Below are 13794 nucleotides of genomic sequence, written 5' to 3'. Positions count from 1 at the left end.
AATAATACCCAACAACCTAAATCACCAAAGAATAAAAAATCTCACGGAAACAGGCAACAAAAGGGGTCAGATGACCCCATCAAACTTTATAACAGGTTTGGAGACATCGAGAGCATGGATGCAGAAGAATCTGCTCCATGCGCCCAAGGGAACTCCAGACCTACAAACAAAAAATTCACCCCCGTACTTCCTCCAGAGAAATAACAAAACAAATTCCGTCTGCGAAAGGTCTAACCTAGCTCCACAATCTTTAATTTAAATTTATAATGAAAAACACTATCATACAATGGAATTGTCGAGGACTTAAAGCAAATTACAATGATATTCTCCTGCTTTTAAACGAACATGATCCTGCGGTACTATGCCTTCAAGAAACCTTCTTGAAAGATACAGACAATATCACATTTAAAAACTACTCCCTGTTTAAAACCTGCTCTCCAAATGCTGACAGGGCATCAGGAGGAGTTTCTGTTATTGTGAACAACAGAGCTCCTCATAGTTTCATTACTTTAAACACCAATTTACAAGCCATTGCTGTAAGCGTCACTCTACATCGAGTGATTACATTTTGCTCTATTTATTTACCACCAAACACTAACCTAGTACCAAACGAACTCGATAATCTTGTTCAACAGCTTCCCGCACCCTTTGTTTTACTCGGGGATTTTAATGCCCATAACATTTTATGGGGATCGAATCATGTAAGTGACAGAGGTCACAAAGTTGAAGACTTTATTTCTAGACACGATCTGTGTCTATATAATACCAAAACACCTACATATTTACACCCAGGCACGGGTACATACACATGCATCGATTTGACAATTTGTTCTCCTTCGCTGCTTTTGGACTATGAATGGAAGGTCGCTGATGACCTTCACAGCAGCGATCACTTCCCAATCTCCCTTGTAAATCATAACTCTACAATTGATGAAGTAATTCCACAATGGAATTTAAAGAAGGCCGACTGGGCCAAATTCGAAACACTCTGTAAAACCAGGCTGAATGAGGATACAGTTTTCAATGTTAACGACCCCATTCAGCATTTTACATCTATTTTAACCGACATTGCAGAAGAATCTATCCCCAAGTCCTCAGCAAACTGTAAAAGAACCCTAAAACCTTGGCTCACTAAGGAATGTAAGGAAGCCATACGGCAACGCCGAGAAGCCTTGAAAAAATTTAACAATCATCCGACGCCCGAGAATTTAAGTAAATATCGTATTCTCCGGGCCAAAGCTCGCCGCACAATCAAAGAAAGTAAACGAGCATCATGGATGAAATATGTTTCCTCTTTAAACTCTCGTTCCTCAATTAAGAAAGTTTGGGACACGATCCGAAAAATAAACGGAAAGAGAAAACACAATTCTTTCCGACATCTAAAAGTGAACAATAACAATCTTAGCTCAAAACGTGACATAGCAAATGTTCTTGCTGATACATTCTCTAAAAATTCGTCATCATCTAATTATTCCGAAGCCTTCCAAAAATTGAAAACTCAAAAAGAAAAGTCACGTTTAAAATTCACATCCAACAACTCGGAAAGCTACAACCAGCTGTTTTCACTATCAGAACTTATGGAGGCTTTAGACAAGGCCCATGATATTTCCGCTGGGCCTGACAAAATACATTACCAGTTTTTAAAACATCTTCCAGAATCATCTTTAACATCTCTTTTAAAACTCTTCAATGATTTATGGATTACTGGTAACCTACCTAAAATATGGAAAGAAGCAACAGTAATACCATTTCCCAAACCCGGTAAAGATAGTGAAGATCCTACCAACTATCGACCTATTGCACTCACAAGCTGCATGTGCAAAACAATGGAACGAATGATCAATTCTCGGCTTGTATGGTACCTGGAAACTAACAATTTAATGTCTCCTTTCCAAAGTGGCTTTCGTTATGGACGGAGCACCAACGATCATCTGGTTAGACTAGAAACATTCATTCGCGATGCATTTATCAAGAAAGAACATTTAGTAGCGGTTTTCTTTGATTTAGAAAAGGCCTATGACACAACATGGAAGTACGGGATACTAAAAGACCTGCACGATCTAGGTCTAAAAGGCCGTCTGCCCTCTTTCATATCCAACTTCCTCTCCGACAGAGAATTCAAGGTACGAGTGGGCTGTACTCTCTCAGATTTGCACGAGCAAGAGATGGGTGTGCCCCAGGGCAGTATTTTATCTGTGACACTTTTCAATATCAAAATTAATAACATCACCAAGTGTTTGACTCCTGGTGTGGATTGCTCACTATATGTTGATGATTTTCTCATATGTTATCGGTCAAAGCACATGCATACAATTGAAAGACAACTACAGCAAAATATCAACAAGATTCAAAATTGGTCTAGTACGAATGGTTTCAAATTCTCGAAATCAAAAACGGTATGTATGCATTTCTGTCAATTACGACGACACCACGATGAACCTAAACTCACGCTGGACGGAACACCTATTCCAGTTGTTGAGGAAACAAAATTTTTGGGTATTATCTTTGACAGAAAACTGACCTTTATTCCACACCTAAAAAACTTGAAAGCCAAATGCTTAAAAGCACTTGACCTACTTAAAGTAGTAGCACACACTGACTGGGGTGCTGATAGAAAAGTCATCCTGAATTTATATAGAACGTTTATTCGCTCCAAACTAGACTATGGTTGCGTTGTGTATGGTTCTGCCAGAAAATCGTATCTTAAAATGCTTGATCCAATTCATCATCAGGGAATAAGACTGGCTCTGGGAGCATTTAAAACATCCCCGTGTGAAAGCCTTCTAGCTGAGGCGAATGAACCACCGTTATCGCATCGTAGAGAAATGCTTTCAGCACAGTATGCTCTCAAATTAAAATCAAACCCTCTGAATCCTGCTTTTTCGGCTGTTTTTCAACCCAAATACAAAACTTTATACGAAAATAAACCAAACGCCATACCTTCCTTTGGCATTAGAATATCATCCAGCCTTGACACAACAAATATAGATCTTTCAAAAATTCAGAAAACATCCATCTCCGAAACACCACCCTGGCTAATTAAACAACCAAAAGTACGTTTTACGCTACACGATGGAAAAAAATCCGAAACAAACCCTTCTATCTTCCACAACTCTTACCATGAACTCCTCACCGAATTTAAAAACTACACCAGAATTTACACTGATGGATCAAAGGATGAGGAAAAGGCTGCTGCAGCCTTTGTTTGTGGAAATCACACAACGCAAGTTCGCTTACCAAATGGAGCATCAATTTTTACAGCCGAAATCAGAGCAATAGACCTTGCTCTGCAACATATAGAAAAGAATCGTATTTCAAACTGTATCATCTTCTCCGACTCGCTATCAGTACTTCAGTCACTACACAATAGAAAACTGGAGAACCCAATATTGAAAAACATACTCGTAAAAAATACCGAGCTGAGTGTCTCCCACAATATAATATACTGTTGGTTACCTAGCCACATTGGTATTAAAGGTAACGAAAAAGCAGATCGCGCTGCTAAAATGGCCCTTTCTCAAGAACCATCTGATTTTAAAATACCATATACAGATTTTAAACCTTGTATCAGAAAGTTCTTACGTCAGAAGTGGCAGGCATCATGGAATGATGCTGCAAATAACAAACTTCATGCAATCAAACCAACTCTAGGAGAATGGACTCCTTCCTACAGAACCATTCGTAGGGAGGAGGTAGTCATTGCAAGAATCCGAATTGGTCATACTTATATCACCCACACCCACATACTAAAAGGTGAAGACCCACCAGAGTGCGTTTCTTGCAATGAACCATTCACTGTCAAGCACTTTATGATAGAGTGCTTTGACCTACAACCTACGCGCGATCGTTATTACGTTGTGCATGATATGAAAGAACTTTTTGATAATATAAACATCACTCGTATTATCGAGTTCTTGAAAGCCGTAAATATTTACTCTAAACTCTGACTTTTATGCTATCACCTTGTGCAGTTTTATGCAATATACATTCCGTCCCATTTTAATACCTATTCATCTTTTTTACATCTCCCGTTGATCGGGAAGCTTTATTTTGCACCGTTACCATCTTACCGTTTTTAATTTCAACCATTTGTTCTTTTATATCGCTGGTCGATGTAGAGCCTTTTATAAGTTTTAAAAGATTATACAAGTAACACTTTGTTTGGCGCTAAATAGCCTAAGAGTGCTGATGCGCCGTTAAAAAAAAACAATCAATCAATCATGTCTCTGTTTCCCTCTCTCTACTATCTCCTCCTCCAACTTCGCTCCAGACTTTACTTCACCTTTCTTCTCCTTTCCTCCGTCTCTCTATCCGAGACTACGGGACCAAACTTTAAATGGTCTGTCCCTCAAAGCTTCCTGTGAAAAACCACAAGGCGTTAACAAATGTTTTATCGAACCTCACCTCACACTATAACGACAATTAACCATCAGATAGCTGTCACTGTTTCGGCCACGCATGCATACACATCGAAATTCCCACACACTTCTTGCAGGGTAAACAATGGCGTAATAACACAGTATCAGCGAATTGTTATACAGACATCAATACATTGCGTCACGTCAGTATATACACATATATATATTTAATCTCATCGTACTACAATCTGACAAAATCAGACGCATGTCTGTACATTACAAATATTCAACAATGGCAAAATCTATAATCATATGAACATATGTGTTAGTCTACTATAAAATACCCACACAGTAAATTACAATATTAACTCTTACGACGGCTGGCAAGCTATATAATTCTTTACAAATATCAACTCATTTTTTCAAATATGCAAACATATTAACAAAACAAAGTAATTCTTCGTACTACGATTCTAGTACTAATAAAGTATACATACGACCTACAATTAAAATGCAGTCGCATTCCACAAAGACCGAACAAATATCTACTGATCTTTTGAAGCTTTCTGTACTTAGACCTTCCCGCTCTAAGATTTTCCCGCCAATAACGAATGGCTATTCGGAGTTACGCTAAACTCTTCTATGGGTAATTTCTCTCAGCGAACTAACTTTTGCCGGAAAACGCAGGGATATCATTCTACCCAAATCAAGGTCTCCCCATATCTCGATTCTGATTGGGTGGCGCTGTGCCCCTGTCCAATCGTCTTAGCGGCCAGTTCAACCTGTCTGTCTGTTTGCAGGGGAAAGAAGTTAGGACACTCCCACTTCTTCAGGCAATTTCTTTTGATCTTGGAAACATTTCGACACCTAGGTGATAACTGGCTATCGGGCGCCTCGCAACTCCGATGTCCGGTTTTTCGATTCTAGCCACAACAATCTTACGTAACTGATTAGTGCTAACCTTCGGCAATGTTCGACATCAAACAATGACCCGTCAGAATTACCTTGATTATACATGTTTCAAACTGGGCTACTCTGGGTCGGGGTAAACATGACAGAGAGAGAGAGAGAAAGACAGAGACATACAGAGATTGAATCCGGCATATATCATTATTGCCATTTTTCGTTCGTAATTGTAATGTATATGTTGCGATAATAACTATTGCGTTGTTTCTTGTGTTAATGGCCTTAGTTTACTGGTACTTCGGCACTAAACATTTCGGCACTAAGATATTTCGGCCCCTTGTAGTCAGTTTAAACCCTTGATACAATGTGTACAGGACACGATAACACACGGCTGTTAACAATGTGTAATTGATCACCTGTATTATCATTTGGGTATCAACATCCAACAACATTAAAGGCACTCGTCATAACACTCTGCAGCCATACAGTTTGACTTTGTATTCTTTGACTAATTATCGCATCTTATTAACGCTGGGAGATAGTCAAGTGCAAACGTTTAGGACTGTATCTGATACATTAAATGTGTGTAAATTTACAAAATACAAAATACTAAAAGTATATTCACAACACAAACAAAACATTAAATAGATAAGGTACAATCTCGTAGTACAATTAAACTTAAAAGCAGTACATACGCAACATAGTACAATAAGGCATGGACGATGTTTCGAAAGTTCATCTTTACTGTTTGTATCTTACATTTTGCTGATTTTAATAACGGGATTATAATTATAACTTATTTGTTAATTCTTATAAAGATAAAAGAAATAATATTATATTTGGCATGGCCGAATAGCGAACGAAGATCTGCCTTTATATTTAAGTTCATAATATGCATTCTTTTATTCTATATAGTCAGAAAACTGTATCTGCATGGGACCAAAAATATTACGAGGAAAAACGGTCATTACGGGAAGTAAATGGTTCAATACGGCACAAAATTACCACAAAGGAGAAAATAAATAGAAAACAAAATATGCACCCTGTGGCAATGGAATCGAACGTCGGCCTTGCATTCAAAAGCCTTCCCAGTATCCGACTCTGCTATTAAAAATGCATTTATTTCTAAGAATGTTTAGCAATAGTCGAAAACACAATATTGTAAAAATTGTTTTATGTTGGATTGTGTATAGACGATATACTACATCTTTGTGTTTATCATACGAGTCACACATCCTTGTTATTTACATTTTATTTGTTTAGCATTTGAACAGTGAAAACAATTTTAAGCAATAATACAATTTTGCTGCAGCGGTGATTAATGCAAGGAACTACTCACCTGTGCAGGAAAGAACGACGTTGGCGTCCTTCACATGTATCGCATGTGATGATATGCTAGCGTATCCTAAACTAAACCATTTTCCACATCCAATATAATTGCTGAAAAGCACTGCACAAAATTATAGTATCGCAAAAGTTCAACAGTACATAACCAATCAGTAAACCATTCAATAATTTACGAAAACGCCTGTTAGTCAATAGTTCTCGTATATTGTAGAAGAGTGATGTACGAGATTAATGGTACTGGCAGAGAGGGAGAGCATAATAAGGCTTTGTAGATCTTTCTTATTTTGTTACGTCAAAAACTAGTTTTGAAAAATCAAACGTTGGTTAATGTTTCTTCAATCATTTAATTAGCATATACAGCTAAAGACTAAAAACACCGATTGTATAAAAGATAACCGTATTAGTCAATAGTTGGTGCCTTTTAAGTCACATAATTATCATATATCACAAAACACCAGCAAGACATCTTATACCGATGATGAAACCCCTACTGTTAAAGACTCGCCTTTATTATTAATTCATACAAGCTTTTTATAACTATCATGAGATGAATAATAACTTATGTCTTTTAATTAGAATATATTCTATACCACAAAGACTAGAAAGACACCTCGTGCCAACAAAAACACAATCATAAACCTATCGTCAGATTTATTAATAATTGTTAAAAGACTTCATATGTGTTTCGTGTTAATCAGTTTTTTACTAGAAACCAATTGCATTTATTTTGTCACAGTGAAACATAAAAGCCAGAACGTCCTCATTTTGGGGGGTCAAATAGTCTATTTACTTAGTGCCGAAATGTCCTAAGGCCGAAGTGTCGAGGGCAAAAATCTCCTTCTTATTTGGGGCCGAAGTGTCTACCTACGGTCATGTGCCAAAATCTATAAGGCCTAAGTGTCTTAATGACGAGAAGTTACTTTACCATTACCGTAGACCCCTCAAAAGCAGTCCAGCGGATTGGGTAAAAAATCATACTTTCCTCGTGGACAGTCACCACATTAGCAACATATGTGCCAGATTCGGTGAATTTCTTGTTTGCTCTTTAGGAAGTTAATAGGTTACTGGCAGATGGATGGATTTATCATATAGTAACATTCTCAATGCTCTTTAAAAACGTATGTGAATACTCCCTCTACTACTACTTCTACTACTGCGAATAAAGATAACACATGTAATGAACTTTGAAATGAATTGTTATAACATGACTTTAACAATAAAATAGGAAAGCAAATAGTCAGCATGCTAGTTTCTGTGTTGTTGCAGGAAAAGTGCACTTTTTCAATTTTCAGCTATGTTAAATAGTCCTCTATAATTTACTTTTAGAAGAGTTGAAACAATTTTTCCCAAGAAGATGTCCAACAAGAATCAATGAGAAAGAAACAGATAGTAAGATTTTTGCTTGTTTTCGTTTACTACCTATTACTTAAAAATAAATTATTGCTTAAAATGATCCTCCCTTGATACGTAAATAATACACTGATCAAACAGCTACTAAATATACAAATTATAAAAAGAAATTGTCTTTCAATTGCAGTTATTTTATATCTGTAAACCATTGTACCTGCACACATTTTATCACAGATGATCAAGGCTAGAAACGATCAGAGATGATGTTTTTTTTCCGCCAGAAATGTAATATACTTACTGCTACTGGTTTAAACTTATTTAATTGTTATAAATGATAATAAATAGGGTCGGACTACATGTTCTTACAACCTAGGATAAGCCCTTCCCTACAATCGATATGAAAGTTACATGGAGAGTAGCAGTAAATTAATATGAATTCATATAAAGATATGAGAGAGAGAGAGAGAGAGAGAGAGAGAATACACCTGTAAATTACTGATGAATTAGTGATGTGGCAGCTGTTGGCCAAGAGTAAATACACCAAAATGAATTAAATGGCTAAAAGTTAAACAAATCACATATTTCCTAATTAAAATTAAATTAGCTGTAATTTACTGAGCAGAGAAATCTAATTGTGAATACTCTTTAATTATGTAAAGTGTTTCGCGTATTTAATAAATGTTTGGAACAAACCAAACAAGCGATTAATAACGATAACTTTTTCTGACATGAACAGTTGCGCTGAACACACCCATATGTGTTGCTAAAAATTAAAACTCATACTTCAAACATTATATACCATTCAAGTCCAGCTTCCTTTATCCCACACTGCAAACATTCACACACTGCAAACATTCAATAAAGTATTATTCAAAGATCTGAAGGGCATATTCATTGTCAGTATGACACTACTACCGATGTATTTTATCTGCTTCAACTAAATGTCATCTTTTATTTTGTTTTCATTAGCGGCAGATTCACAAGTGTAAAGAAAATGCTGTCTACAATCAGAAGACGTAGAACTAGGTAGTAAACTTGCCTTTTCCTTATTCTATGCTTTGCTATCATATAAGAAAATAAAGTTGGTTTGGATTTCTTCACGATCATCAATTCTAATAACTGTGATCATCATTTCAACAAAAGACCGCATTTACTTTTCATTAAAACTATTGTGCCTAAAGTATAGAATCAAAACATTAGGAAGCAAAATGTTTGTTTAGTCGCAAATACATTGTTAACTCTACTGTTTCAATTTTTGGATAATCAAGATGCTTAAAGTAAATTTTATGTCAAGCAGAACCACTATACATATAGCATAGATGCATACCTTTGCAGGTAGTTTTTTGTATCATATTTGTGTATGATGACTGATGTGTTCAAACATTTCCTTGTAAGCATTAGCTGTCTGTTCTGCTGATGTTCCTGCATGGAGACTCCATTTCAGATCCGCTTCATCTGTAGACCATGCTAATTTGTAAAATCGTTAATATTGTTTCAGTTAAGCTTCAAATGCTCCCCGCCTTTCTAATCTAAAGCGGGGACATTACTTATATTTACATCTATTTTTTCTAACCACATTAATACTATAAGTCTATCCTTCGAAGTTAAATCATTGGTTCCTGTGTAGAAATGTTAGCTAATCAAGCAAAACTATTAGCAAATGTTACGTTGTTAACATATCATAAACTATATTTACGAACGACGAATGAATTACAAGTGGGAAATGATCAGCAATTTAATTTAATATTTGAGGTTAGTGAGGCGAAAAATGGTTTAATAGATCGAAACAGCTTATATGACTTTTAAATATAATCATTTTAGTCCCACCTTTTTCCGATTGGAAGTATTTCACTAAATAGTGTTTAAAGTGAGTTAATGTTATGAGACAATCGCAGAAACCAATTTCTCGAAGAACCTAAATCTATCAGAGGGTGGGATATTTGATGATATTTCAAAGAAGAAATAACTTTTTCATTATATTTAGGATTACTTGTAATAATTATACATCTGGAATATCAAGAAAATAAACAGATATGATCTACAAAATTATGTTGTTATAAATATTCTATTTAGATTTTGATAATATTTACAAAAACTAAAAATTAAAACTATTTATTCAAAAGCTTTAATCTTCAGAATGACATTGAAATGTCACAGGTAATGTCGGTATTGCAACTCAGTAATGTACAATGGTATTTGTGGAATTAATACATTTAATTAGACTTATTTAACCTATTAAGGTATGGAACCACGTACTATGATATTTTCTTTGACAATATTTGCCCAAATAGGAATACACTGAAATGATTTTTTCTCTGCCACCTTTGCTACTTAACGTGAACATTTGTCTAGGTTTCACTTTAAGCGGTGACGATTTTTAATATATGTAAAACATATTTATATTATTAAAGAGCATTAAACGAAAAAGACAACAACAAATAAAACAGGCTAAGAAGCAGGAATTTGAGCTCGTTACCTTCCCTTGACCATCGTTTCCTTTCAAAATGAATCATAATGGTTCGATTGAATTTCGATCTTTGTTTAAATACTTCGTTCAATTTCCTTCATATACTTATCAGTCCGTTTACTCAGAACTACCAATTATTAACAATGATTTCATTGACATTTTTCTTCCTGCCATGTGAGGCCTTAAAAGACTCTTATTTGCATTAATTTCAATAGCCAATATTATATTTTATATATGCTTGTAATGATGTACACTCTTAAAAATACTTCTGACGTTCGTGTACGCAAATTGATGTGACACATGTTCTTTTTGCAAATTTAAATATGCAAAAGGTCGATGTTAACCTGAGCAACCACTTACTTGCGTACATGTGTATGCAAGAAAGTCAGAAAACTGAGTGGATTCACTAAATGTTTCTACGTTTCTAGCTCATGTAAAGTCTTTCTCGTGGGATATTAAATACATACGCTAAGCCAAGCACACGAGTTACACGTGTACAGCAATATAAAGCATGTTTGTATTGTGGCACAGGCAAGAAAGACTATCAAAGGCAATAAAAAATGTCTAAACTAAAGCAAATTGAACAAAACCTACAAGGCATAACTAGATGTCTATGAAGTGATCTTATTTAGATTACCTCAATAGCGTTACGCTGCTTTGGTTGATATAATTTTTAACGTCACTGCGATTATTTAGTGTTTCCTATATCGCAAGCCTTAATCTTTGAAAGAGCAGTGTTCACTAATAGATTTAATTCCCAGATAATTGCCACTACGATAAACTAAGGCAAAGCGTCATATATTATGAGCGAAGGTGATGGCAGGTATGTATATATTTAATGAGATAACTCTTTTCAGCAAATCTGTTTTGCATTTTCGCTAGATAGTATATTACTTCACCGGCATTATTTTATTTCTAATCACTTTCGTTTTATTAATATTATATCTTTCAATAAAAGGTTTCATTATGTTTGACAGGCATTTCTTCTCTTCATTCAAATGACAGATATGTATTGTTCTGAACGTGTCAAGGTTTGGTGTAAGTCTATCTCTGCTTATGTATTCCGTTGTTTCCCAAGGAGGATGTTTTCTAAATATTGTGTCATCATATCATATGTGTGCTGTTAGCTTGCCATCCCATTTAGTTTGGTAGGAATCCGGCATCTTTCAAAGCATATATCGTTAGCTAAATCGGTCAATCTTTTATCACTTTGCAGAGCAAAACTGGCGTTGAATAAGGAATAGGCAGGGCATCATTTAGACTTCTATCATGCAGTTAGGCAGATTTTTGAAAGAGTCACCTGAAGATTACTATTTTGTAACTGCCAGTGTACTGTGGACAACGTATCTATTTATGCGACGATATATCAGAGACCTTTATCTGACAGCGATGTTCGATCCGCCACGCCTCGAAGAAAATATATTCAAAACGTTGTCAACATGACATGGATTTTATTTGTTTAATAATATATGTTTTCAAGATATAAATTTATACAAACCAAATGTTTTTCAAGGGCATGGATTATTCGCCTGGTTGAAGTTCGAATAATTGCTTCATCTGGAGTAGTATTGACCTCAGCGTTATTAAATACTGAGAACATGTTAAAGTTGGTGTTTCAATTTTTATTTAGGTTTCTGTAAATAAATTACATTTTTAAACTTCACTGCTGTGTGTTTATTAGCATTAGGCTAATCCTTCTGTATACAATTTTACCCAACTTTACAAATGTCTCCATAAATTATTGTATTTCGCTTGTATTAGCCCGTTTTCTTTATTGTGTGTGTTTGCCTGTGTGTGTGTGTGTGTGTGTGTGTGTGTGTGTAATTAGGATTTTTTACGTAGCTTTAACATTTTTCAGTTATATCGCTACGATGTCTGCAGTGTGGTAGTTTATAGTGATGTCTAGCACGGGGGCATCATGCCGCAGTCATGTAGCATGATGTCCCACCCAGTCACATTATCCTGACAGCAGGTCGACCAGTCCTAACACAAACCTCTTAATGCTTTTCTTTGTAAGCCTTTGGTATGACTCGGCCGGGGATCGAACCCAAGACCTCCCACTAGGCCACCGGAGCGGTTTTACCATATTGTAATATTTACAGTCGATCTAATAAAAAAAATAATATCCAACTTCTTGTGATTCGAAAAGCAAGTTATCATATCAGCTGATTTGATTATATCAAACCTTTGTTATGAATGTAGTTAACAACATTAGCCTAAAAAGCAAAGACTTTTCATCGCAAACGGAACAGTATGGTTTTTATCACATTGCGCTGGATATTATTGGTGTACAGGCAAATGTGCTGTCATCTGACAAGTTTAATTATAGGTGGATCGTTTTTGATAGTCCTCGACAGCGGTTCTAAACGTTATACCATTTACTTTCATTTTATCTGTCGCATTTTTTGACCACTCAGCGGGGCTAGAATAAATATAACACATAATCATTACACGCCGCATTGTTCAAACGTGCAGTTGTGTTACTTACTTCTGGTAGGTAAGTTATGAACAAAATGCATCAGTAGGTCTAAAATTTAAAAGATTAATAATGTATATAGTGTATACGACTACATTTAACGGAAGGCTGTCATCATATTTACAACACTGAAAGACCTTTATGATGGAATGCTCTCCGTTAAGATTATGTGAAATTTATTTATTGGGTTAGGAGAAGTTAAACAAAGCAGCTGTTGTTAAACCTTGGACGACGGACATATGACGAACAATGCACCACGTAAGAGGAGCCACATGAAAGGCAAAGCTGGAATGACATCCATGTCGGCTACAAATTTGTGTAATTTCCTCTCACATTCTCTGTTGTACACTGTTTGGTGTTAAAGTGCAATTTCGTGTCGACATGATATATTTTAAATCAATAATGTGACATTTACCTGAATTGTCTGCAAAGACATTCTAAATTTCAAAGATATCAGTCGTTAATGATATATCTACCAGGTCTTCAGAAAAAGACACGAAAATACAAATAGATAATATAATATCATAACTGATTCCACTAACATAGTAATCGTTTTAATTGCTAACAAAAGGAACAAGTGGGTTTGTCATCGATCACCACGCGGAGTTCTGCCCAATAACTAAATGCACGGACAATGTTTGAAGACTTTTTTTGGATCAGTAGGACGCCTTGTGCATAACCTATTTCAAATTGATATTCATTGCATATATTATGAAAAGGAATATTTAAATAATATTCCATCTTAATTATTTTTGTCGTTTATTTGTGTTTTTATTTTATTCAAATTTTACGTCAGTGTCCTTTGATAACAATTAACACGTCTATATGCCAAGATGAATTCCGTCAAAGTTTTTCTAATTATATTTAGCGGCATGTTTTCTTTTGTGTAA

General features: G+C 35.5%; 1 protein-coding gene across 5 annotated transcripts in view; it reads left to right on the top strand.

Annotated features, from left to right (window-relative positions):
* Positions 1-12091, top strand: part of LOC149794573 (uncharacterized) — a 121667-nt gene extending 109576 nt beyond the window's left edge. For all 5 annotated transcript variants that reach the window (XM_089968853.1, XM_089968852.1, XM_089968854.1 and 2 more), the window contains 3 exons: positions 7938-8000; positions 8931-8987; positions 11645-12091. In XM_089968853.1, the coding sequence (XP_089824979.1) occupies positions 7938-8000; positions 8931-8950 (83 nt within the window). In that variant the 3' untranslated portion in view covers positions 8951-8987; positions 11645-12091. The remainder of the gene's footprint in view (positions 1-7937; positions 8001-8930; positions 8988-11644) is intronic.
* The last annotated feature ends 1703 nt before the right edge of the window (positions 12092-13794 follow it).

Source organism: Sinohyriopsis cumingii, chromosome 8, assembly GCF_028554795.1.
Source record: "Sinohyriopsis cumingii isolate HCF-2022 chromosome 8, ASM2855479v2, whole genome shotgun sequence".
Classification (NCBI taxonomy): domain Eukaryota; kingdom Metazoa; phylum Mollusca; class Bivalvia; order Unionida; family Unionidae; genus Sinohyriopsis; species Sinohyriopsis cumingii.
This window is presented reverse-complemented; position numbering and strand designations above follow the sequence as displayed.